The 25,282-nt window shown below is 39.2% G+C and overlaps 3 protein-coding genes across 4 annotated transcripts; all 3 read right to left on the reverse strand.

Moving 5' to 3' along the window:
- Positions 1–1,823: 1,823 nt before the first annotated feature.
- On the reverse strand, positions 1,824–3,018 carry LOC130140689 (probable 3-hydroxyisobutyrate dehydrogenase-like 1, mitochondrial). Its single transcript, XM_056320722.1, has one exon. It carries the CDS (start codon positions 3,016–3,018, stop codon positions 1,975–1,977), a length of 1,044 nt encoding a protein of 347 aa, XP_056176697.1. The 3' UTR covers positions 1,824–1,974.
- Positions 3,019–10,101: 7,083 nt separating this feature from the next.
- LOC130140740 (uncharacterized) lies at positions 10,102–15,213 on the reverse strand. Of its 2 annotated transcripts, none has more exons than XR_008818737.1 (2): positions 14,459–15,213; positions 10,102–10,385 (listed from the first exon to the last, which is right to left on the reverse strand). XR_008818737.1 is itself a non-coding variant. In XM_056321017.1 (2 exons), exons 1-2 carry the CDS (start codon positions 14,580–14,582, stop codon positions 11,529–11,531), a joined length of 483 nt encoding a protein of 160 aa, XP_056176992.1. In that variant the 5' UTR covers positions 14,583–15,197; the 3' UTR covers positions 11,204–11,528. The 2 variants fall into 2 exon arrangements, 1 of the variants encoding a protein (XP_056176992.1); XM_056321017.1 differs by lacking the exon at positions 10,102–10,385 and adding an exon at positions 11,204–11,887 and having other exon boundaries at positions 14,459–15,197.
- Positions 15,214–16,539: 1,326 nt separating this feature from the next.
- On the reverse strand, positions 16,540–17,768 carry LOC130140691 (probable 3-hydroxyisobutyrate dehydrogenase-like 1, mitochondrial). Its single transcript, XM_056320735.1, has one exon. The coding sequence runs from the start codon at positions 17,732–17,734 to the stop codon at positions 16,691–16,693; it is 1,044 nt and encodes a 347-aa protein (XP_056176710.1). The 5' UTR covers positions 17,735–17,768; the 3' UTR covers positions 16,540–16,690.
- Between the last annotated feature and the right edge of the window lie 7,514 nt (positions 17,769–25,282).

Consider the following 25,282-nt stretch of genomic DNA (forward strand, 5'->3'; position numbering starts at 1 on the left):
TAAGGTTTTGAGAGCATAATAGGCAACTGACTAATTTTCATTAATTGAGGCCTTTAGCATTCCGAAAATACTGAAATCTCAAAGCTACTCCTTACTAGCCTTGAGCTTTCAGCCTTTCAATGCCAGCTTTCACCTCAAAGCCCCTTGGGAATGGTTGCCAAACACCCCAAATTTTCTCCAAGGAGCTTTCAAAATGCTGAACCAAACACACCCTTTGAGCAGTTCCCAAACCGAGTCATCATAGACTAAGGAGAAGATTATCATAGATCTCAACAACAGACATAAACAATGCCTATGGCATGCTTCAAGCACCTGTGTACACACGAAACAGAGAGACTCTCGTTTACTACTCCTAATGCTTCTGTGGCAAAATTATTTTGACAAACCAAAGAATTATATCAAAAGACATCAAATAATTCATGTACATGAATCAAAGCACTTGCTTTGGAAGTCCACAAAAACTACTCACTTTCTGATTATTACTTAATAGGAATACATTATCTGTTCTGCATAGTCAACAAACTTTCTAGACCAGATTTACATAATCAGTAAGCTTTTCATCAAAGAGATTAGGCACAGCAACATTTGCTTAAAAATATGAGCAGTTCAGGACTCTCTCTCTCTCTCTCTCTCTCTCTCTCTTCCTGAACTAAATCTGTAGAGGGTTTGGACAAGCCCAAAAGAAAGACAACATTCTTAAAGAAAATTCCCTAAAGTATCTCTGAGAATGCACAAAAAAAAGGGACTGTTGACGAGAGTACAATATTCGGAACATTAGACAGTGAGAATTATTTCGGTGTCAATGGGCCTTATTAGATGCTCATATGTGCCCTTTGCCACACGATCGTGGTCACAATTGTGAGATCACATTAGTACCTGCTTATCCTGTAGCAGATTACATGTTATTCTAATTGGAGTCACCAATGAGCACTAATGCGACATGATTTGCTCACTTTCAAATCCTGTTCCTTGAGAACCATTGACACAATCTTGTACTGGCTTTTGTGGACAGAGATGATACAGGGAGGCTGTTGAAGAAAGGAACTAAGCTAATTCAACCATGATCACCTGACGTTGCTATTCTCATGGTTTTGTTACAGTATCAGAGAGAAATTGTGTTGGAGATGATCATAGATGCCATCAATGATACAAAAGTTGGCAGCTAGAAGGAAGGTAGTGTCATCAAACACATAATACTCTTGCACACAAAGGTATCCACGATTAGATCCAATTGGGTTAGAAGGAACTAAATTCCTGATTTATTGGCCCAATGCGGCAGCCGCAAATTAAGTGATAAATTGGAGATATCAGTCTTGAAAATCATGGCCACTTTGATACTGTAAGTTGCTTTTAGTCAGTGAATGAACTAACAATTTTTCTAGGAATAAGAAGAAATATATACGCCTTGGGTGCATTACTAGAGTGGAAGAGTTTCTCACAGAAAATGCTCTCATCTCAAATTCTGAATGTGAATACCACAATCTATTTCCCTTCCTACCCAAACAAATCAGTACCTACTTTGGTCCGTAGACAGTAAACAAGTCTAGCTACCGCAACCAAATGTGAAAACCAAGAGCTCATCAGCAGGCCCATAATAGTTATACTATTCTCCTTTCAATGTATTGCTACACAACTCATAAACTGTTTTGAATCCAGAGAGTTACCATGGTGACCAACAAATTGCAATAAAAAGTGAGGACAATGTCCAAGCTGACAAATCATTTGATGAACACTCCGTTTCGTCTCACGAATCCTGATTAACATATTAATCCCAACCTTTATGTAGTCAGTCTATCATACATTCCAAAGACAGAAGCACATAATTATACATTCAATAGCCAACCATAGTAATCCACTCCTCTTAACACACCAATACAACAGCGGGCAAATATTACTGTCGGTACATAGCAAATGACGATCTGTCCATGTATACCAATATAAGTACACAATAAGAACACCAAGCAGAGGCCATACTCATAGATTGGAGGAGCCCGCATTCTCGAGCGAAACATTGTTAAGCCGCTCGAGAGTCAGAATGAGTGCCTGAGTGCCCAAATTCCCCTCCCCGTGAGCCTTGAGCGACAAGTAAAGCTGCTGGGCGAGCGCCAAGCCCGGCAATGCGAGCCCCATCCTCTCACATTCCTTCAAGCATATCCCCAAATCCTTCACAAAGTGGTTCACATAGAACCCGGCCTCGAAATCCCTCTGCAGTATCCTGTTCCCATACAAATCCAGCGACTTGGAGCCCGCGGCCCCGGTCGATATCGCGCTTATGAACAACCCGACATCGAGCCCTGCCTTATGGGCATAAACCATGCCCTCCACCAGCCCCACCATCGTCGAAGCGATCGTGATTTGATTCCCCAATTTCGCGAATTGCCCCTTCCCGGGGCCTCCCATGTAATTGACCTTCCCCATCACGGCGAACAGGGGCTCCAGCCTGCGGACCGTCGCGGGGTCGCCGCCCGCGAAGATCGCGAGGGCGGCGTTGCGGGCGCCGCGGTCGCCGCCCGAGACGGGGGCGTCGACGGCGTGGCAGCCCTTGGCGGAGGCGGCTGCGGAGATCTCCTCGGCGAGGGAGGGGTCGGAGGTGGTCATGTCCACGAGGACGCCGCCGGGGCGGAGGGAGGCGAGGGCGCCGGAGGAGGGATCGAGGAGGACGGAGCGGACGTCGGGGGGGTAGCCGACGATGGAGAAGACGACGTCGGAGAGGGCGGCGAGGGAGCGCGGGGAGTCGGCGAGGCGGGCGCCCATGTCGACGAGGGGCTGGGCCTTGGCGACGGTGCGGTTGAAGACGGTGAGGGCGTAGCCGGCGCGCATGAGGTGGCCGCACATGGAGCGGCCCATGACGCCGGTGCCGATCCAGCCCACGCGGGTGCCGGAGGGAGTGATGGGGTCGGCTGCGGCGGCGATGGACGACATGGCGCGGCGGCGGAGGAGGGGGAGGGCGGCGGAGGAGGGAGGACAGGGTGAGGGGAGGAGCTTAGTGAGTGGCAGTGACGAAGAAGGCATTGGCATCATCGTTTCGAGGGATAGAGGAGGAGAATTTAGCCAAAAAGGAAAAGTTACAAAATGAAATTTCCTTTTTCTTTAAATTCACATAAAAAAATATGACTAAATCCACCAACTTGTCACCAAAAAGATAAAAAAATCATCCTCAATTATTCAATTGCAATTTAAAGTGGTGGTCTCGAGTTACTTTCATTGTTTTTTAGTTTTTCTATATCTAGTTTTTGTTTCTTGTAAATTACCCACGTTTATTAAAGGCATCATGTTTTTTTTTCTGTTGTTAAATATTATTTCCATTACATTTCGTTTCTTCCGAGAGATAAATTTTAAATTTATGGTCCCAAATTCATTTACTTTACTTATTTTTTTCTGGCTTTTCTTTAAATATGCAGGATTTACTTACCATGCTGGAGAATATCACGCGATTTGATTTTTGTTTCCGGTAGATTTCCCATGTACAGTAAAGGCACTATAATTTTTTTCTATTGTTAGATATTACTTCCATAAAATTTAGTTTCTTCGAAAAGATAATTTTCCAAGAAACCTAGTTTTTCGCAAATTTATGGCATTTGTGGCATTCATATTCTGCAGAATACTCGAGACAAGAAATGCTGACCAAACTTCTACAAGCATCTCAGGCTCGACACGATGAACACGAGAACTTGATTCCACCTATTTTTATTCGAGTTAGTCAATTGGCGACAAAGACATTTAATATTTGTGATAGTAGATCAAGCTTGAATACAAGAACATGTGAACTGAGTCAACCGAAATTCAAAAGTTGGCAACCTAACTCGTGTCAGTTTTGAACTCGGCCACATATAATCTCCGGTTCTATCTGCATTTGGATAAAAGAACGAAATTTGACCTAAAATTGCCATGAGAGGTTGGCTCAAGTACGACAGTCTGACCCTAACACCGAATATTTAAATTTACACATCAAATATTTAAATTTATCAAGACACAAAAGCGAAACTCTGAGAACCCAACACCGAATCCCACCGAAAAACACAAGTTTCCAAACAATCATTATGTCATGATTGATTTTGACCGTCGCATCATCTATAAGTTATGTTTGTGCAATATTCTCACGATAAATACCGATCTCTCATCTCACCCTAATCGTAATCCATGTGCTGTTAGGGTATGATTCATACTCTCCATCGATAGAAAGGCACGGGGGTCCCGCTCCCGAGCCACCTGAGCTTTTATAATTTGAGTCCATATTTTATTGGTAGTTTGGATTTGGGCTCATAAATAGCTATTGAGTATATAAAAGATGTAACAGAGTGGTGCTATATGTTAATAATAGGGAAATTCTCTATTGGACTTGACCCTAGTTTAAGGGTGACTCGGGATGAAAATATTGTGTCCTGAATTTGTTTTCTCGCTTTTACACTCTACTCTTTATGATTTTAGGTCGAATTATAACACGTGCCGAAACCGTTAGAAACGTACAGTAGGTAATTACCTGACCTACACGCACCTTGGAGGAAATTCACGAAAACAACTAGCCCTCCAACGTTGAACGTTGACAGGAGACTTTTTGGTTTTTAAAGTAGGTGTTTTTGTCGGCTTTTGCCTTGTCCCTTCTTTCTTTGGTTGGGACCAAAAAGAAATGGAGAATGCAAACAAGCAAGATGGCTGAAGACTCTGGCTTTGCTTGCCCGTCCTTTCACGCTATGATTTAGACTAGCTAACAACCATGATTTGTACTCTGTGCTCTTCCCAGACAAATGAACCGATCAGGATATATTCTAGTCTTAATTCAAGATAAGTGAGTCGGAATTATAAAATTTTGGAATGAAATATAGCAAGATGCACAACATGACATCACGATCGGATGAAGTAGTTTTTATCGAGAATTTTGCAGACCGGTCCATTATTGGAGAGTAGTATGGGCAAAAATTGAGAACTCTTCATTAGACTCGTTGAAGAGAGTTATATGTAATACGCGAAATCCCGTTCGTCCATGGAATTACAATTAGGTATTTGACAATCTTTCCATTTGTTGTTGGTGGAGGAAGTTAGAACATTGACACAACAACCAACATGTAAGTCGGTCTAACCAAATGTAGCTAATCTATCAGCGGTCCCGTTATATGATGTAGCGAGAACTTTAATTAGGCATACACTCAACAAGTAGTAAAGGCTTGATAATAGCTAACGACGTGCCACGTAGGATGGCCGGCATCCACGTTAATGATTTCCAATCAAAGTTGATCGGATGGACTCAATTGGTAAAACATGAAAAGGTTTATGACTCAATTGATACAATTAAAAGGTAATGATTGAATTAGCAAAAGTGTAATAGATTTAGGACTTTTTAGATAATTTTCTCATAAAAATTATGTAGTCAATGGTGTCTAAAGTCCCCTGGGCAAATACAAATATCTTTTGGTAAATTTTTTGAAGAGCTTGGGAAGTTGCAATTGCATTTAGGCCTTTGGCCCAAGGTAGGTTTGAAAGTGTTTTGAGTTTTGAGCATTTCCGGAATGCAAATACAATTCTTTTCTCCCAACTTTGCCCTCGCTTAACTTTCATAATTTCGGAAATGTCCCAATCTCATGTGACGTCACCAAGCGAGGATAGATCGGCTATCGGCAAGCTAGTGCAGTGGTGGCCGGCCTCGCTTGAGGTCACGCAACCTCAAGCGGCGTTGCCTGGGTCGCGCAACCTTAGGCGACCTCAGGTAAAGCTGGCCAACGGCTGATTTGGCTCGTCGGTAGCTGAGTTCCACTGGTGCCGGCAAATGGTTTGAGCTTTTTTTTTAAAAAAAAAAGTAAAAATCCTTTACAAAATATAGTTTTTTCCAAAGTATTTCCCTCCAAAGTATTTCCAAATGCACCCGACATCCTCTCTCTCTCAAATTTTTTTTGGGTCAAACTCTCTCTCTCTCTCTCTCTCTCTCTCTCTCTCTCTCTCTCTCTCTCTCTCTCTCTCTCTCTCTCTCTCTCTCTCTCTCTCTCAATGAGTTAGTGGAATCTTATCTTTTCTGGTTAATGATTTGTTTTTACTCAGTCAATTCTTGCACGGACTCTATCTTCAGTGCAACCTCTCATAGGAGTTCATATTCAAATGTCAGGAAAGCACTCTCTTAGGGGAATTATTTATGGTTTCAACCTCCACTTGCGACTAAACTGTTTGTTAATTGCTGAATACCGATAGTTGGATACGTAACTGCTGTTAATTGAGACAGAGTATCCCGTCTCAGAATCCGGAATTAGGCCAGATACCGCTGGTAACTATAGCCAGAGATGGATTCTTTATAGGAATCGTGTCAGATTAACCAACAATAGTATGGTCAGCCAGCTTTAGACATGAATTTTTTGCTGCCGTGTTTGAAATGGGTAGTCCAACACTCCTGTTCTCTGTTTTACTGCGATTGGACAGTAGAATTCCAACAATCGTGACTAGTACAAGAGCATGATTGTTGAGGATCCATTATGCATGCTTGGATGTGAGCGCAATAGTTGATGATGTGTGTAAGTGACTAGGTACTTTCTTTGATTTTCGCTGGGTTTCTCTAGATGCTCATTATCTGTTATATATTATTAACGGCTTGAAATGTATTTAAATGTGCTGTGTTGACAGGGGTAACACATTTACATATTTAACTAAGCATGTCTAAGCGTGTTGATGATAGTAACCTGTGTAATACGCGCTGGCAGATTCCTAGAAGTGTTGGCAACTTTGTGCCGATCTCCTACTATTGAGTTAGTTAAGTTTTCAGAAACATAGATGGCTAAGTCTTTGCATGAAAACCATTACAGTTCTGTCCGGAAGCGATTTTTTGTTCAGAATCGGTTTTGGACCAGAACCCGTTGGAACGCAATTTCATTTTTTATTTAGGGACGAGTTTGCTTCCAAAGCGATTTCGAAACCGAAATGAGAACCAAAAAAAGTTGGTTTTCATTTACGGAACAAAAAGTGAGAACCATTTATGAGGAATTCATTTTCTTCAACACACATATTCATATGGAAGTCACGATCTTTGAGGTGAGAAAAAAAAACAAAAAATCAAAAATTTCAAAACTTAACAGAATGGTTTAGAATATGTGGCTACCCATTTTCAGTGAAATTTAAATTTTTTTAGGTACCGAAAAAAATAAATAAAAATAAAAAATAAAAAATTTCACAAAATGGCTTAGAAAACCTATGGCCACCCACTTTAAGCAAAATTTAATTTTTTTAGTTGCCAAAAAAAAATAAAAAATTATAAAATTTAAAAAATTCACAGAATATCTTAGAATACATGTGGCCACCCAATTTAAGCGAAATTTTATTTTTTTAGGTGCCGAAAAAAATAAAAAATAAAAAGCAAAAAATCAAAAATTTCAAAACTTCACAGAATGGCTTAGAATACTTGTGGCCATCCACTTTGAGTGAAATTTTAATTTTTTTAGGTGCAGAAAAAAATTAAAAAAAAAATATAAAATTTCAAAACTTCACAGAATAGCTTAAAATACCTATGGGCACCCACTTTGAGTGAAATTTTAATTTTTTATATGCCAAAAAAATAAAAATAAGCAAAAAAGTAAAAATTTCAAAACTTTACGGAATGGCTTAAAATACATGTGGCCACCCACTTTGAGCGAAATTTTATTTTTTTAGGTGCCGAAAAAAAAAATTTCAAAAGCTTCACAAAATGGCTTAGAATACGTGTGGCCATCCACTTTAAGCGAAATTTAAATTTTTTTAGGTGCCGAAAAAAATAAAAAAAACTTCACATAATTGCTTAGAATACTTGTGGCCACCCACTTTGAGTGAAATTTAATTTTTTTTAGGTGTCGAAAAAAAAAAAAAGCAAAAAATTTTCAAAACTTCACAGAGTGGCTTAGAATACATGTGGCCATCCACTTTGAGTGAAATTTAATTTTCTTTAGGAACCAAAAAAAATAAAAAATAATAAAAAATAACATTTGGGCATCTAAAAAAAATTAAATTTTACTCAAAGTGGGTGGCTAGAGGTATTGTAAGTCATTCTGTGAAGTTTTGAAATTTTTTATTTTTTATGTTTTTTTTCAGCTAAAAAAATTAAAATTTCACTTCGTAGTGGATGGCCACATGTATTCTAAGTCATTCGTGAAGTTTTGAAATTTTTTATTTTTTGCTTTTTTTTTCACCTCCAAAAATTAAAATTTCATTCAAAGTGGGTGGCATAGGTATTCTAAGCAGATTACGTAAAGTTTTGAAATTTTTGAGTTTTTGAATTTTTTTGGGCATCTTAAAAATTTAAATTTCACTCAAAGTGGGTGGCACATGTATTCTAAACTATTACGTGAAGTTTTGAAATTTTTGATTTTTGATTTTTTTGGCACCTAAAAAATTTAAATTTCACTAAAAGTAGGTGGCACAGGGTATCTAAGCGAATTCGTGAAGTTTTGAAATTTTTGATTTCTTGATTTTTTGAAAAATTCAACAAATTTCCTATTTTCCCGAAATCTAGATTTTTTTTATTTTCTCGACATTTTGATGATTTTTTCTGGAATTTTTCAATTTTTTGGGATTTTCTGAATTTTTTTGAAGATTTTTATGAATTTTTCAGATTTTTTATTATTTTTATTCCATTTCTAAAAAAATGGAATTTTGTTCCTGGAAATAGAATTTTCTGTTGTTTATCAAACGGGTTTTTATTTCAGGAAATAGAAATTTTGTGCTGTTATCAAACGGGTTTCTGTTCTCGAAATAGAAATTTTTTGTCATTATCAAACGGGTTTTTTTTCTCAGAAACTCATCCAGGAACCAGAAATAGAAAAATCTATTTCTGGTTCAGGAACTCATTCCGGAAAAGAATGGTTATCATTCGCTACCTAAGCGTCTGATATGGTCCAAGATGAATTCCTTCCATGCGTTGGGCTCATTAGGACCATCAATCACAGACTTTAGGATGTGCTGGAACTAGCAATGAGTATTGGTTCAGTTCAATCACGTGGGCTCGATGTAACCAAGTTTTATCTTCCTTACTCATCTAGAAGGCTCGACCGGTCATCGCCGGATCACGCTGTGGAAAATTTGCACTTGCACTCAGCTCCACCAAAGACCAACTTGCTCATCATCCAAAAGACGAACATCAGGAAACTAATCAATAGCTTTGACAATGGAGAATAGGAGGGCATAGCGAAGATTCAAAGCTTGGCCATTTGACTCGTACATTACAAAGAATCGCCAGGACCAGCGGGGATCAATCAGAACCATTCAGGTCGTTGTCTTGCCAATCTAGGAGGGATCTCGAGCAAGAAACGTTAGTGGGTTGCCAAACATCAGTGGGTTGCAAGTTGCAACAAGTACAAGCACTATGAATACGTTTGGTTCAGCATTTCCAAGGGGTTTTGGGGAAATGCAAGGCAGTTTAGCCTAAAAGACTTTGGGGAAATGAAAAGACTGTTTGGTAAATTCTGCTTTGAAAAGCAACTTTAAGTGAAAAGCTGTTTAGTGGAAACACATTTGAAAAGTGCCTTTGGATTATTAACTTAAGCTTTTTAATTTTTAATTGGTTTAAAATTGGAAAAAAAAAGTCTGCAAATTTAAATATTGACAACAATTTGTGTTAAAAAATTTATTAAAAAATAAAATTTCATTTTCTTGCTAGACAAATTCAAATGGAAAAAATTCACCTCAAAGTGGTCTCTTTCTCAAATTAAAAAAAAGAGAGAATACTTTCATTCCAATAAACGTGGTAAAATATGCTCCGACGAAAGAAATTCATTATCCTTAAAAATTACGAACCACCTTGTATATTTTTTAAACTTATAGTTATTTGATCATGTAAATGTACCATGTAAAAAATAGAGTCATCATTTGAAGCACTACCCTCCTCATTTACATCATCGATATATAAATTGGGATCCACATAAGAACACTTTCGTTGCAATAAATGTGGTAACATATGTCCCTACGAAAGAAATTCATTATCCTTAAAAATTACAAATATCCCTAAATATTTCATAAACTTATAGCTATTTGATCACGTAAACATGTCATGTCAAAAGCAGAGTTATCATTTGAAACACTACCCTCCTCATTTACATCATCGGTATATAAATTGGGATCTAAATCTACTTCTGCAAAGTGTGATTCATTCATGGCATTTTTTCATATATAATTGTGCAAAGTCATTATCGCTATCACAATTTTCACTTGCTTTTTGTATAGATAACTTGGCATACTCTTTAGAATCTTCCACTTCTTCTTCAATACGCCAAAGGCAAGCTCAATTTCTGATCATAGTGAGGAGTGGGCACGGTTGAACATTTCTTTATAGCCTGTAGGTACTGGACCTCGTTGAAACTCGGGCAAATGATACCTAACTTCTTTGTATGGACCCAAGTAACTCATGGGATTTGGATATCCAGAATCTACTGAATAGTATTTACCTACACAAAAATATTGTAAATTTAATCAACATATACCACATGGACATATGAATGTATGAAAACCACTAATTAACGAACCTTTTGGATTTTAGGAAATTGTAAATCACGTCTCCTAATGGCTTCATAAAAGATACGAGTATCATGAGTTGTTCCCTCCCAATCGGCCCAAACATAAGTAAATTCCATGTTGAAATTGCATACGGCCAATACATTTTGCGTCGATGTTCCTTTTCGACGGATAAAACGAAGTTGGTCACTCGTAGGTACCACGGCTGGGATATGTGTATCATCTATAATTCCAATGCAATCCTAAAACAAGTACGCTAACATTACTTGATTTATTTTTAGTTTATCTTTTCTATTGTATAATCGTAACTTACCTTAAAATATAGATAAAATATTTTATTGTTTCTTATCTTTCTTACAACTTCTCCCAAATTGTCGATCGGATGGTTGGATCAAATATGCTCCCATTTCAAATATTTTATCCAAAACTAAGCTAAATAGCCTGCACATGATTTTCCCAGAGTGCTAAAAGCGCTCTTGTGCTAACCTGTTACTTATACAATGTTCTAAAATATGGAGAAACATTCCTAGCATTTCTACAACATCAATATTCCTAGATACATAGAGAACATATCGTGTCACTAAATCATGCCTTAAATTATTAAACACAGTCCTATCCATTCTAAACATTTGAAAATACCTTATTGGATTAGCATCAATTCCCATCAACTCTCTTAACTATGCATAGGCCTATGTATGATGAGGTCATGCTTGGTGTTTTGTGATGGTATGTTGCCTGATAAACACCTCTTGTATGTGCGGCTGCATAGAGTAGCCAATATTCCTCTTTATCTTTTTCATGGTTTTCCCTTTCAGGAGAATCATCCATAACCGGTTAAAGTAACAAAATAGAATTAGAATAAGAATGTAACAAATTATCTAGAACATCCATCGATAGAACACTTATCAACCATCATATATATGAAAACTCCACTTGATAAAGGGAATACCAATTAGAAACAGGTCTCACAGTATAACATAAACATGTCTCACCAACTAATACAAATAAGTAGTGCAAATAGGTCTCACATTACAATAACGTAGCATATGAAATAATTCAAATAAGTAGCTACCATCCTAGTGATGACTACGTTGTGCGAACTTATATTTGAGCCACTTGACTTTTTCTTGATCGCCATCCATGTTTATGAAGATTTGCCTATTGTCTTTCTTTTCTGCAAAATGATCTAGTGCAAAAAAGTATAACTCTTTGTCTTGCTTAATCTCAGATATGGCTTTCAACGTCTCTATGATTTCCTTGTAAGGATCAAACTTCCTCGCATGGCTCATACTTTCAATAGCTGAACAAATTCTTTCCATTTGCGTTGCTAGCTTTGTAGTTGTGGTCATTTTCTTCTGTTTCTTTCCTTGAGATTGCCTCACCGAACTCTGTGGTGTTCTTTTATGACTTTGAGCTTGTTCAACAATCTGTTCACCTACATTGGACTCTGTATCATTATCAGTAGATCCAGCACAATCATCAATAATAAGTTGTGTGGAAGAATATCCTCATCAATACATAAACCTTGTGTAGGATTTCACGTGACATTTCCAGTAGCAACTGTATCTCCAAACATTCTATCCAACAAAACTTGCAGATCCGGATGTATGCCTTTCGTTCTAAAAACTCTAACCTTAGGATTTTCCTGTTATGATAAACATGTTCGTGAGTTGTATCATAAAAGATTAACTTTAAAGAAAGTAACAAAAGAATGGGAAAAAACCTAAATTTTTCTCTCCCACTAAGCATCACTTGCTTCAATGATATTCTTTTTCGGATTCCCATCCTAATCCTATTTCCTTCAAAACCAATATCCTCCATCTTTTCCATTCTTTTTTAAGAATATCTCACTTACACTTCATTTGACTTTTATCATACTTTTGCTCATTAAGTCCTCAAACCTCTTAATTATGATTGTCCATCCATCCCTTTTATTGTTTGCAGGACGATTACCATTATCAATTTGTTCAATGCACAACTTACAAAAGATTTCTACACCTTTTGGGCTCCAAAATGCCTTTTCTTTGGATGAACTTGCCATCTACTAGTAACGGGAACTAAAATCAATATCGATACGAGAGCAATTGACATTATTAAAAGTGTTTATGAGTACACATGCCATCAATCATTATATGTGAAATTTCACAAGTAGAATCAATATCAATACGAGTGCATTTTACATTCACAACTAAAATCAATAAACATGATAGTATGTTACCAGTCTTATAATTATTAAAGTTGAAGATTATTGTAAAGATACTAAGATGTGAAGCAGACTCTAAAATTTCTTTGGTCCAAGAGATTTGTGGCATGAAAGAACAAATTAAGTTTCAGAGATGAACAAAGAAAATCAAGAATTTGACAAGAAAAGAAAACCTATTTTTTAGAAAGAGCAAGGGCGAAGCAAGAACTTGAATCAAGTATAGCCTTAAGTCTTATCGTACATTTTTCTGGTCTAAAGGTACAGTCTGCTATTTTTTGTAATGTTTTTGATGATTCACAATATGTGAATCATTTTTTTGGTCTAAAGGAACAGGGGAAGAAGACGTTGAAGCTACACACTCCGAGCTCTAACGGCTTCTATGGTGGTAAATATCGCCGAACATTATGTTCGTAATCGTCGAAGTTACCTTTAAATATGTTCAATTCTACTGTTAGAAGTGTGGAAAAGGGGCGACACTATGGCTCCGTTCGTTGGCGGAAAATATTCTCCTTTTGGAAAATATTTTCCCGGAAGTCATTTTCCTGGAAAATGTTTTCCCGGAACATAATTTTCCGATGTTCGGTGATCAATATGGAAAAGTTTCGAAAAATATTTTTCGCCCGGTGCAGCGGCGACAGGCGGCGGCCGTAGCAATGGCAGCGGCCGGCCGGCGGCGTGCCGCAGCCGGCTTGGGCGACCGTGAACGGCCCCGCGACCTTAGTGAAGAAGAAGAAGAAGAAGCTCCGGAAAATGACTTCCGCTTCTTCAAAATGATTTCCGCTTTTGAAGAAGCGGAAGTCATTTTCCATAGACTTAGGCTATTTTGTGAGGGGGGGAAGGAAAATATTTTCCCACGGAAAACGTTTTCCGCCCCCAGAACACCGGAAAATCCGGAAAATATTCTCCGGGAGAATATTTTTCGCCAAACGAACGGAGCCTAAGTTCACAAAAACTTTTTAGTTCAATCGGACTAGTTAGGATAGAAGTATCATATAAATTGTGAATATAGAATTAGGTGGTCCAGTCCAAAAATAAGTACCTGCTATAGAAGAGGCCATCTAGTTAAGCTTCCGCGGTCGTGTTTCTTCCTTTTCCTTTTCCATTTTTGAAAACTCACAATCTTCCTAGAAATAAGATAAAATCTGAAGGCCTCCCTTGCCATTGTGCTTTCGACAAAATTGCTCAGGTTGGGAGGCCACAATTTTCTAGCATGCCGATCCTCTGTTTTCTAATTCAAGCAATTGACTAGGGAATTTCATTTCTTTTAATTAAGCTTGCTTTTGACTGTTGATATGGTTGTGCTCCCATTTTACAATAGCTCATAGATACCAGACAATAAAATTTTTTCTAAAAGACATCCTAATTTATTTATTTTTTTCAGATAAAAGACTTCCTAATTGGTAAGCCTGTGTATGTATATATTTGGGCAATCGATTTATTTTACAGAGCCTTCATTGTCTAAAAGAGTTTCAGAGTGTTCTTCAAGCTCTTATAGAGCAACCAAACTAAGTTTCCAACTAATTCACCATTGTATGGTGTCATCTCTGAGGTAAAATGTCAAACAGGTGGTGAGCATGATGGGTGACGTGTAATACAAACAGGAATTCCTATCAATCGCTGAGGAATAAAACATGAGAAACCCAACCAAAAATTGCTAGAGTGGAATCGAAGAATCTGAGACCAAATAAAAGACAAAAATTAAGATAATAATTTGAAGCTTTCGCAAAAGGCAACACAGAACAATCATATGATTGAGTCTCAATGAATCGACATATCCTACCTTGGGGAGATCCAAATGGTTACCCGCTAATGAATGAAGACACTGAAAGACTTGGAGAATCTCACGAAGATGAAATTGCTCGACGAAGACATTCAGCTGCGACTGGCTTCGACCGCGGGCACAGACACTGGATTTGGTCCAAAGCATGTGTTCTTGCTTTGCTTGGTTCCTCCGGCTCTCAAATGCACACTTTCAGCGCAAGAGCAAAGCGCAGGAGCAGGGTGAAAGAGCCAAAGAGCGAAGCGGAAGAACGAACTAGATCTGGGGTTTTACTTTTTAAAAGGGGTAAAATTGGATTTTTATTAAGGTTTTGAGAGCATAATAGGCAACTGACTAATTTTCATTAATTGAGGCCTTTAGCATTCCGAAAATACTGAAATCTCAAAGCTACTCCTTACTAGCCTTGAGCTTTCAGCCTTTCAATGCCAGCTTTCACCTCAAAGCCCCTTGGGAATGGTTGCCAAACACCCCAAATTTTCCTCAAGGAGCTTTCAAAATGCTGAACCAAATGCACCCTTTGAGCAGTTCCCAAACCGAGTCATCATAGACTAAGGAGAAGATTATCATAGATCTCAACAACAGACATAAACAATGCCTATGGCATGCTTCAAGCACCTGTGTACACACGAAACAGAGGGACTCTCGTTTACTACTCCTAATGCTTCTGTGGCAAAATTATTTTGACAAACCAAAGAATTATATCAAAAGACATCAAATAATTCATGTACATGAATCAAAGCACTTGCTTTGGAAGTCCACAAAAACTACTCACTTTCTGATTATTACTTAATAGGAATACATTATCTGTTCTGCATAGTCAACAAACTTTCTGGACCAGATTTACATAATCATTAAGCTTTTCATCAAAGAGATTAGGCACAGCAACATTTGCTTAAAAATATGAGCAGTTCAGGACTCTCTCTCTTCCTGAACTAAATCTGTAGAGGGCTTGGACAAGCCCAAAAGAAAGACAACATTCTTAAAGAAAATTCCCTAAAGTATCTCTGAGAATGCACAAAAAAAGGGACTGTTGACGAGAGTACAATATTCGGAACATTAGACAGTGAGAATTATTTCGGTGTCAATGGGCCTTATTAGATGCTCATATGTGCCCTTTGCCACACGATCGTGGTCACAATTGTGAGATCACATTAGTACCTGCTTATCCTGTAGCAGATTACATGTTATTCTAATTGGAGTCACCACTGAGCACTAATGCAACATGATTTGCTCACTTTCAAATCCTGTTCCTTGAGAACCATTGACACAAACTTGTACTGGCTTTTGTGGACAGAGATGATACAGGGAAGCTGTTGAAGAAAGGAACTAAGCTAATTCAACCATGATCACCTGACGTTGCTATTCTCATGGTTTTGTTACAGTATCAGAGAGAAATTGTGTTGGAGATGATCATAGATGCCATCAATGATACAAAAGTTGGCAGCTAGAAGGAAGGTAGTGTCATCAAACACATAAAACTCTTGCACACAAAGGTATCCACGATTAGATCCAATTGGGTTAGAAGGAACTAAATTCCTGATTTATTGGCCCAATGCGGCAGCCGCAAATTAAGTGATAAATTGGAGATATCAGTCCTGAAAATCATGGCCACTTTGATGCTGTAAGTAGCTTTTAGTCAATGAATGAACTAACAATCTTTCTAGGAATAAGAAGAAATATATATACCTTGGGTGCATTACTAGAATGGAAGAGTTTCTCACAGAAAATGCTCTCATCTCAAATTCTGAATGTGAATACCACAATCTATTTCCCTTCGTACCCAAACAAATCAGTACCTACTTTGGTCCGTAGACAGTAAACAAGTCTAGCTACCGCAACCAAATGTGAAAACCAAGAGCTCATCAGCAGGCCCATAATAGTTATACTATTCTCCTTTCCATGTATTGCTACACAACTCATAAACTGTTATGAATCCAGAGAGTTACCACGGTGACCATCAAATTGCAATAAAAGTGAGGACAATGTCCAAGCTGACAAATCATTTGATGAACACTCCGTTTCGTCTCACGAATCCTGATTAACATATTAATCCCAACCTTTATGTAGTCAGTCTATCATACATTCCAAAGATAGAAGCACATAATTATACATTCAATAGCCAACCATAGATATCCACTCCTCTTAACACACCAATACAACAGAGGGCAAATATTACTGTCGGTACATAGCAAATGACGATCTGTCCATGTATACCAATATAAGTACACAATAAGAACACTAAGCAGAGGTCATACTCATAGATTGGAGGAGCCCGCATTCTCGAGCGAAACATTGTTAAGCCGCTCGAGAGCCAGAATGAGTGCCTGAGTGCCCAAATCCCCCTCCCCGTGAGCCTTGAGCGACAAGTAAAGCTGCTGAGCGAGCGCCAAGCCGGGCAATGCGAGCCCCATCCTCTCACATTCCTTCAAGCATATCCCCAAATCCTTCACAAAGTGGTTCACATAGAACCCGGCCTCGAAATCCCTCTGCAGTATCCTGTTCCCATACAAATCCAGCGACTTGGAGCCCGCGGCCCCGGTCGATATCGCGCTTATGAACAACCCGACATCGAGCCCCGCCTTATGGGCATAAACCATGCCCTCCACCAGCCCCACCATCGTCGAAGCGATGGTGATTTGATTCCCCAATTTCGCGAACTGCCCCTTCCCAGGGCCTCCCATGTAATTGACCTTCCCCATCACGGCGAACAGGGGCTCCAGCCTGTGGACCGTCGCGGGGTCGCCGCCCGCGAAGATCGAGAGGGCGGCGTTGCGGGCGCCGCGGTCGCCGCCCGAGACGGGGGCGTCGACGGCGTGGCAGCCCTTGGCGGAGGCGGCTGCGGAGATCTCCTCGGCGAGGGAGGGGTCGGAGGTGGTCATGTCCACGAGAACGCCGCCGGGGCGGAGGGAGGCGAGGGCGCCGGAGGAGGGATCCAGGAGGACGGAGCGGACGTCGGAGGGGTAGCCGACGATGGAGAAGACGACGTCGGAGAGGGCGGCGAGGGAGCGCGGGGAGTCGGCGAGGCGGGCGCCCATGTCGACGAGGGGCTGGGCCTTGGCGACGGTGCGGTTGAAGACGGTGAGGGCGTAGCCGGCGCGCATGAGGTGGCCGCACATGGAGCGGCCCATGACGCCGGTGCCGATCCAGCCCACGCGGGTGCCGGAGGGAGTGATGGGGTCGGAGGCGGCGGCGGCGGACGACATGGCGCGGCGGCGGAGGAGGGGGAGGGCGGCGGAAGAGGGAGGACAGGGTGAGCGGAGGAGCTTAGTGAGTGGGAGTGACGAAGAAGGCATTGGCATCCATCGTTTCGAGGGTTAGAGGAGGAGAATTTAGCCAAAAAGGAAAAGTTACAAAATGAAATTCCCTTTTTCTTTAAATTCACATAAAAATATATGACTAAATCCACCAACTTTTCACCAAAAAATCAAAAAAAAATCATCCTCAATTATTCAATTGCAATTTAAAGTGGTGGTCTCGAATTACTTTCATTGTTTTTTAGTTTTTCTATATCTAGTTTTTGTTTCTTGTAAATTTCCCACGTGTATTAAAGGCATCATGTTTTTTTTCTATTGTTAAATATTACTTCCATTAAAGGTCGTTTCTTCCGAGAGATAAATTTTAAATTTATGGTCCCAAATTCATTTACTTTACTTATTTTTTTCTGGCTTTTCTTTAAATATGCAGGATTTACTTACCATACTAAAGAATATCACACAATTTGATTTTTGTTTCCGGTAGATTTCTCATGTGCAGTAAAGGCACTATAATTTTTTTCTATTATTAGATATTACTTCCATAAAATTTAGTTTCTTCGAAAAGATAATTTTCCAAGAAACCTAGTTTTTCGCAAATTTATGGCATTTGTGGCATTCATATTCTGCAGAATACTCGAGACAAGAAATGCTGACCAAACTTCTACAAGCATCTCAGGCTCGACACGATGAACACGAGAACTTGATTCCACCTATTTTTATTCGAGTTAGTCAATTGCCGACAAAGACATTTAATATTTGTGATAGTAGATCAAGCTTGAATACAAGAACATGTGAACTGAGTCAACCGAAATTCAAAAGTTGGCAACCTAACTCGTGTCGGTTTTGAACTCGGCCACATATAATCTTCGGTTCTATCTGCATTTGGATAAAAGAACGAAATTTGACCTGAAATTGCCATGAGAGGTTGGCTCAAGTACGACAGTCTGACCCTGACACCGAAGTTAAACACGACAACAATACACAGGCCACAGCTTTAGTTTCTCATTTTTTTTCACTTCTGATACAAGGATTTTTGCGATACATGACTCTGATTTTTCACTCTACTCCTCCCTTGTTTTGGTTGCGATGTTTTTTGATGTTCTTGTTTGATTTCTTTCCAGCCATCCGGAGGACATAAGATTGTTCCACTTCGAACACTAATAGAAAGCACGAAATATTACAACCAAAATAATCGCGAGCCGAGTACATTGAGCAAGAGCAATGCAATTTGAATGATCTCAAACTACTGAAATTTTTTGCCTGCGAAAACAACTACTATTGAACTGAGGCGCCGTTCAAAATGGTGATCAGATAGATTTCTAGTCGCTTTTGACAAAAACACGTTTTTTCCAGACCATGGCCAACGATTGCGGACAAGTGTGGCAATTGTTAAGACAACCCAAGCATTAACAAGGACGAACAAAACTATGTTCCAGATCAGTACAATTCACTGTAAGTAAACCCAGTAACAGAGGAAAATAATACCCCACGACTTAGCCAGGCAGATATGAAATGACTAGGACAAACCAAAGACAAACTTCATGAATTGAAACTCTAAGGTATGGGAATATTAAATTTCTCTCGCAATAAGAGAAGCGACATCTAGATTACTCAAGACATGATGAAGCAAGACCAGCAGAACCTTAGAAGAGAATCATACAGCACATGGCATCAACTCGTTCTATCTGGACATCATTAAACCAGTAAGAACACACTCAGATGTGTGCCAAATGGTAGCATCACCATATCCAGACAGCAAGAAAAGTAAAGTAAAATGAGGTGGGGAAAATGGGAGCACAAAGAACCTCAATATCCCTCGATCGCCCTCCTCAGCTACTAGGACCTACTTAAACATAGTATGACGATATAAAGACGAAGAACGTGCAACACAACACATCCCACTTCAAAAAGAAAATCCAAAGGGAATACTGCTATAAATGATGCAACCTCAAGGCCTAGTCCCGTTGTTCCTAAGATAGCTTAATATGATGTGCTATAAGAATCCATAACAATTCAACCCTCTCGTTTCTACAACTTTGGACACATGAGGGAGACAACATCATAGGTGAACATCAAACGAGAAGGACACAGCAAACGAAAAATTTTAACTCACCAAATACGAAAATCCCATTGAGCCTGAAACCACATAACAGTGCCAACTGCTAAATTCATCCATAATATAGGTGAATAGCCTGCTGGACTTATGTTTGCATTAACTCCTTCCGAAATCAATATTTTCCCCCAGTCAAGTGGAGGCACCATCATAGGTGAACATCAAAAAGAAGAACACGGCAAAAGAAAAATATTAACTTACCAAATATGAAAATCCCATCAAGCCTGAAACCAGATAACTGAGTGAAGTTCTAAATTCGTCCTTTTAGCCTGCTTGGCTCACACAACACAAGTGACTAAGTGCATTAACTCCTTAAATCAACCTTTCCCCCAATCAAAAGGCAGATCACAGGAATGAGTGAGCACAATCGAATTAATAAATTATTGGGCCCCAATCACTAAAAGGACAAGCTGCAATGGCTGCATCTCGAGCAAATTCAAAAAATTAAAATCTGAAATGTATTTTGCACCACACTTGATGATGAATATAATATATATACTAGAAGCAACAACAAAACAGGAACTCCATAGCTTCGTATCAGTGGCATGTTCCGTGATTAAAAAAAGGAAAAGGATGAAATGTGCATATCAGTTGACCATTTTGCTATGCCGCTATGATCTGGAACAGTTTCAACCCAGGGCTCATGTTAGCATACTACAACAAGCAACTCCTTGCACACATGTGCCTGTAAGGACAGCAGGAGCGCCATACTTCATACATCTCATACTTATGAGTGCCAATAGAACTTACCACTGCTTGCCTTGGCCGAAGAAGCGGTCAGATGCCAGAAGTCAGAGGCAAAGTGATCTAGCGCAGCAAAGAAACTTATACGGAACATGGAACCGCTTGCTCATAGTATCGATTCACACAATTACTTCTCATTTTAATTATATTTATTTGAATCGTAATACCAGAAAAACTAATCTTTTATATTCTCTTTGGCGAAATGAAATAAATAAATAAATAAAAGAACTTGTTAAACCCTGGAACCTGTGACATGATAAATTTTAGGTTTCAAATTCCGACGGGTAGGTTTCAGGTTCTAAAAAATAAGGAACCTGGAACCGCTCACACCCTAAACCTCATGATAAAAAAAATGACTAAATCTACCAAGTTTTCATCAAAAAGATTAAATCATCCTCAATTATTCAATTGCAATTTAAAGTGATAGTCTCGAATCACTTTCATTGCTTTTTAGTTTTTCTATATCTAGTTTTTGTTTCTTGTAAATTTCCCACTTGTATTAAAGGCATTATGTGTTTTTTTCTATTGTTAAATATTACTTCCATTAAAGTTCGTTTCTTCCGAGAGATAAATTTTAAATTTATGGTCCCAAATTCATTTACTTTACTTATTTTTTTCTGGCTTTTCTTTAAATATGCAGGATTTACTTACCATACTGAAAAATATCACACGATTTGATTTTTGTTTCCGGTAGATTTCCCATGTATAGTAAAGGCACTATAATTTTTCTCTATTGTTAGATATTACTTCCATCAAATTTAGTTTCTTCAAAAAGATAATTTTCCAAGAAACCTAGTTTTTCGCAAATTTATGACGTGTGGAGTTCATATTCTGCAGAATACTCGCGACAAGAAATGCCGACCAAACTTCTACAAGCATCTCAAGCTCGACACGATGAACACGAGAACATGATTCCACCTATTTTTATTCGAGTTAGTCAATTGGCGACAAAGACATTTAATATTTGTGATATTAGATCAAGCTTGAAAACAAGAACATTTGAATTGAGTCAAACGAAATTCGAAACTTGACATTCTAACTCGTCTCGGTTTTTGCTCAACAAAGCCTAGCTCATTCCACTTACTGTAGCCACGCCAGCTGTATCGGCCACGTTTGTTAAGTTACCGTCCCTACAGCAAAGTCGACCGCAAAGGACGCATGTTGTTCGACTCTATTGCCTCCGATTCTCGACTTTTCACTTCTCATTCAAGAAGCCAAAACCACCACCATACTCGCCGCCGTCAAACGATCAACATATTGAAATCTCGTTGTCAACGGAAGCTTGGAGCCACCATAGGCATCTCGCATCCTCCATGCCCAACAAAAGATTTTGGGACAATGTTCGGATTAATTTTCAAACTCAAGTTGAATTGTTCCAACTAACCTTGGGGGAATGTTAGTGATATTATGATATTTACTAGACTCTGCATATTGATAGTGCATATACTTGATTGATTATATTTGATATTGTGTTTATCTTATCATCTTAAATAGTTATCTAATAAAGCCTATAAAATGGCTCTTCGTGTACTCTTTTCTACACGTCAAAATATACAAAAAAATTCCTCAATCCTCTTTTCCGCTTTATTCTTAACTGAAGCCAAAAAAAAAGCTCATTGAAGTTTTCATCTTTCTCAGTTTTCATCTTTGGGTTTTTACTAGTGCTAGTAATTGCTTTTGTTGCAGAGCATGTCTACTGTGGGACACTGATGATGAAAGAGGGAATTCGAACATGGAATAATTTTTAATGCTCGCTGAATCTCATCTAGAAAATGGTCTTTGCTTCAGTATGTGTTTGCCCTTTGGTCTATTAGAACACCCTTGAAGACGAAGTAATTAGCCCACTTTGCGTAAATCCATGGTTTCTGAACACTCATGTTGAAGACCAAACTGTAGGAATTAACACTGTTAAAAGTCCTTGCTGGAAACAAATGCTGCTTAAATCAATAAAAGCCGGCGAAACCAGATTTTCCAGATCAGTTTAACCGTAAGCCAGAAAACGACAAGTTTGTTCTTCCGCAGAAGGCAAAAATGTTACTAGGTTTACATGTTCCTCCTTTCAACATCAGCATAAGCAGAGCAAGTAGGTGAGGAGAAAATGCATGTTACGAATTAGGGCTATGATGGAAATTTGATGGACATTATTTGGTGGCAAACTCTCCTCCAACCCTTGATAGGGTTAGAGTTATACTTACCCTTATCGAATATATGTGTGTTCACATTTGTAGCTCATGAACTATATCTGCTCTCTTCTTTCATTTCAAGAAGGAAAAAGAAAGTATAGTTAGATAACAGTAACCATTACAACGAATGCTATCAGATCAACGACAATTATTTGGAGTCGCAGACAAATTGGAAAGTATAATATATATGATCCAGGTGAATTTCCACAGTATCACATCAAATATTTAAATTTATCAAGACACAAAAGAGAAACTCTGAGAACCCAACACCGAATCCCACTGAAAAACACAAGTCTTCATACAATCATTATGTCGTGATTGATTTTGACCGTCGCATCATCTATAAGTTATGTATGTGCAATATTCTCATGATAAATACCGATCTCTCATCTCACCCTAATCGTAATCCATGTGCTGTTGAGGTATGATTCATACTCCCCATCGATAGAAAGACACGGGGGTCACGCTCCCGAGCCACCTGAGCTTTTATAGTTTGAGTCAATATTTTATTGGTAGTTTGGATTTGGGCTCATAAATAGCTATTGAGTATATAAAAGATGTAACAGAGTGGTGCGATATGTTAATAATAGTGAAATTCTCTACTGGACTTGACCCTAGTTTAAGGGTGACTCGGGATGAAAATATTGTGTCCTGAATTTTTTTTCTCGCTTTTACACTCTACTCTTTATGATTGTACGTCGAATTATATCACGTGCCGAAACCATAAGAAACGGAGAGGAGGTAATTACCTGACCTACACGCACCTTCGAGGAAATTCACGAAAACAACTAGCCCTCCAACGTTGAACGTTGACAGGAGACTTTTTGGTTTTTGAAGTAGGTTTTTTGTCGGCTTTTGCCTTGTCCCTTCTTTCTTTGGTTGGGACCAAAGAAATGGAGAATGCAAGCAAGCAAGACGGCTGAAGACTCTGACTTTGCTTGCCCGTCCCTTCACGCTATGATTTAGACTAGCTAACAACCATGATTTGTACTCTGTGCTCTTCCCAGACAAATGAACCGATCAGGATATATTCTAGTCTTAATTCAAGATAAGTGAGTCGGAATTATAAAATTTCGGAATGAAATATAGCAAGATGCACAATATGACATCACAATCGGATGAAGTAGTTTTTATCGAGAATTTTACAGACCGGTCCATTATTGGATAGTAGTATGGGCAAAAATTGAGAACTCTTCATTAGACTCGTTGAAGAGAGTTATATGTAACACGCGAAATCCCGTTCGTCCATGGAATTACAATTAGGTATTTGACAATCTTTCCATTTGTTGTTGGTGGAGGAAGTTAGAACATTGACACAACAACCAACATGTAAGTCGGTCTAACCAAATGTAGCTAATCTATCAGCGATCCCGTTATATGATGTAGCGAGAACTTTAATTAGGCATACACTCAACAAGTAGTAAAGACTTGATAATAGCTAACGACGTGCCACGTAGGATGGCCGGCATCCACGTTAACGATTTCCGGCCGAAGTTGGCCGGATGGACTCAATTGGTAAAACGTGAAAAGGTTTATGACTCAATTGATATAATTAAAAGGTCATGATTGAATTAGCAAAAGTGTAATAGATTTAGGACTTTTTGGACAATTATCTCATAAAAATTATGTAGTCAAGGGTGTCTAAAGTCCCCCGGGCAAATACAAATATCGTTTGGTAAATTTTTTGAAGAGCTTGGGAAGTTGCAATTGCATTTAGGCCTTTGGCCCAAGGTAGGTTTGAAAGTGTTTCGAGTTTTGAGCATTTCCAGAATGCAAATACAATTCTTTTCTCCCAACTTTGCCCTCGCTCAACTTTCATAATTTCGGAAATGTCCCCATCTCATGTGACGTCACCAGCGAGGATAGATTTGGCTATCGGCAAGCAAGTCTGGTGCCGGCCAGCCTCGCTTGAGGTCACGCAACCTCAAGCGGCGTTGCCTGGGTCGCGCGACCTTAGGCGACCTCAGGTAAAGCTGGCCGACGGCTGATTTGGCTCGTCGGTGGCTGAGTTCCACCTGTGACATTCCGAATTTTGACCTATTTTTGAGATTTATAGAACGTTTAATTCGTCAGTGCGCTTATAATAGAATCTCGCCTAGGAACTGATCACTCTCGGGTTCTTGTTTTAAAAATAGAGATTTTGCTAGAATCGCACTCGATCGAATTTGGCCGTTATTTAGAGCCCAAACTTTGGTGTCGAATTTCTTGGAGTTCCGGGACGAATTTAATTGGACGGTATCAATATTATTGTGGCCAGCGTCGGTATTACCGGAGTATGTGAAAAGTGGATTTTTGACCGGGTGCGGATTTGGACTGGTAGACCTCCCTCGTGGTGTGTTTTGGCTTATTTTATTTTGGCCATTTTCCAATATTATTAATTAGGATTATAGGGGACCGTTAGATCGTTTTCGGGTTTGAACCGTGTCCGTTGGATCGCACTCGAGTGAGAGGTTTGACTTTGAGTCTCTCTCTCTCTCTCTCTCTCTCTCTCTCTCTCTCTCTCTCTCTCTCTCTCTCTCCTCCCTCTGCCGCGCTGAGCACGTCCCCTCCGCG

Source organism: Syzygium oleosum, unplaced genomic scaffold (assembly GCF_021117445.2).
Source record: "Syzygium oleosum isolate NSW1041296 unplaced genomic scaffold, Sole_v2.1 Sole_v2.21, whole genome shotgun sequence".
Lineage (NCBI taxonomy): Eukaryota > Viridiplantae > Streptophyta > Magnoliopsida > Myrtales > Myrtaceae > Syzygium > Syzygium oleosum.

What these genes read in the sequence shown, in the direction of transcription:
- LOC130140691 (XM_056320735.1), bottom strand. Translation starts at nt 17,734, where the DNA reads ATGCCAATGCCTTCTTCGTCACTCCCACTCACTAAGCTCCTCCGCTCA.
- LOC130140740 (XM_056321017.1), bottom strand. Translation starts at nt 14,582, where the DNA reads ATGCTTTGGACCAAATCCAGTGTCTGTGCCCGCGGTCGAAGCCAGTCG. An exon ending in GTGTCTTCATTCATTAGCGG is followed by an intron (nt 11,888 to 14,458) that starts GTAACCATTTGG and finishes AGTCCAATGTAG; the next exon opens with GTGAACAGATTGTTGAACAA.
- LOC130140689 (XM_056320722.1), bottom strand. Translation starts at nt 3,018, where the DNA reads ATGCCAATGCCTTCTTCGTCACTGCCACTCACTAAGCTCCTCCCCTCA.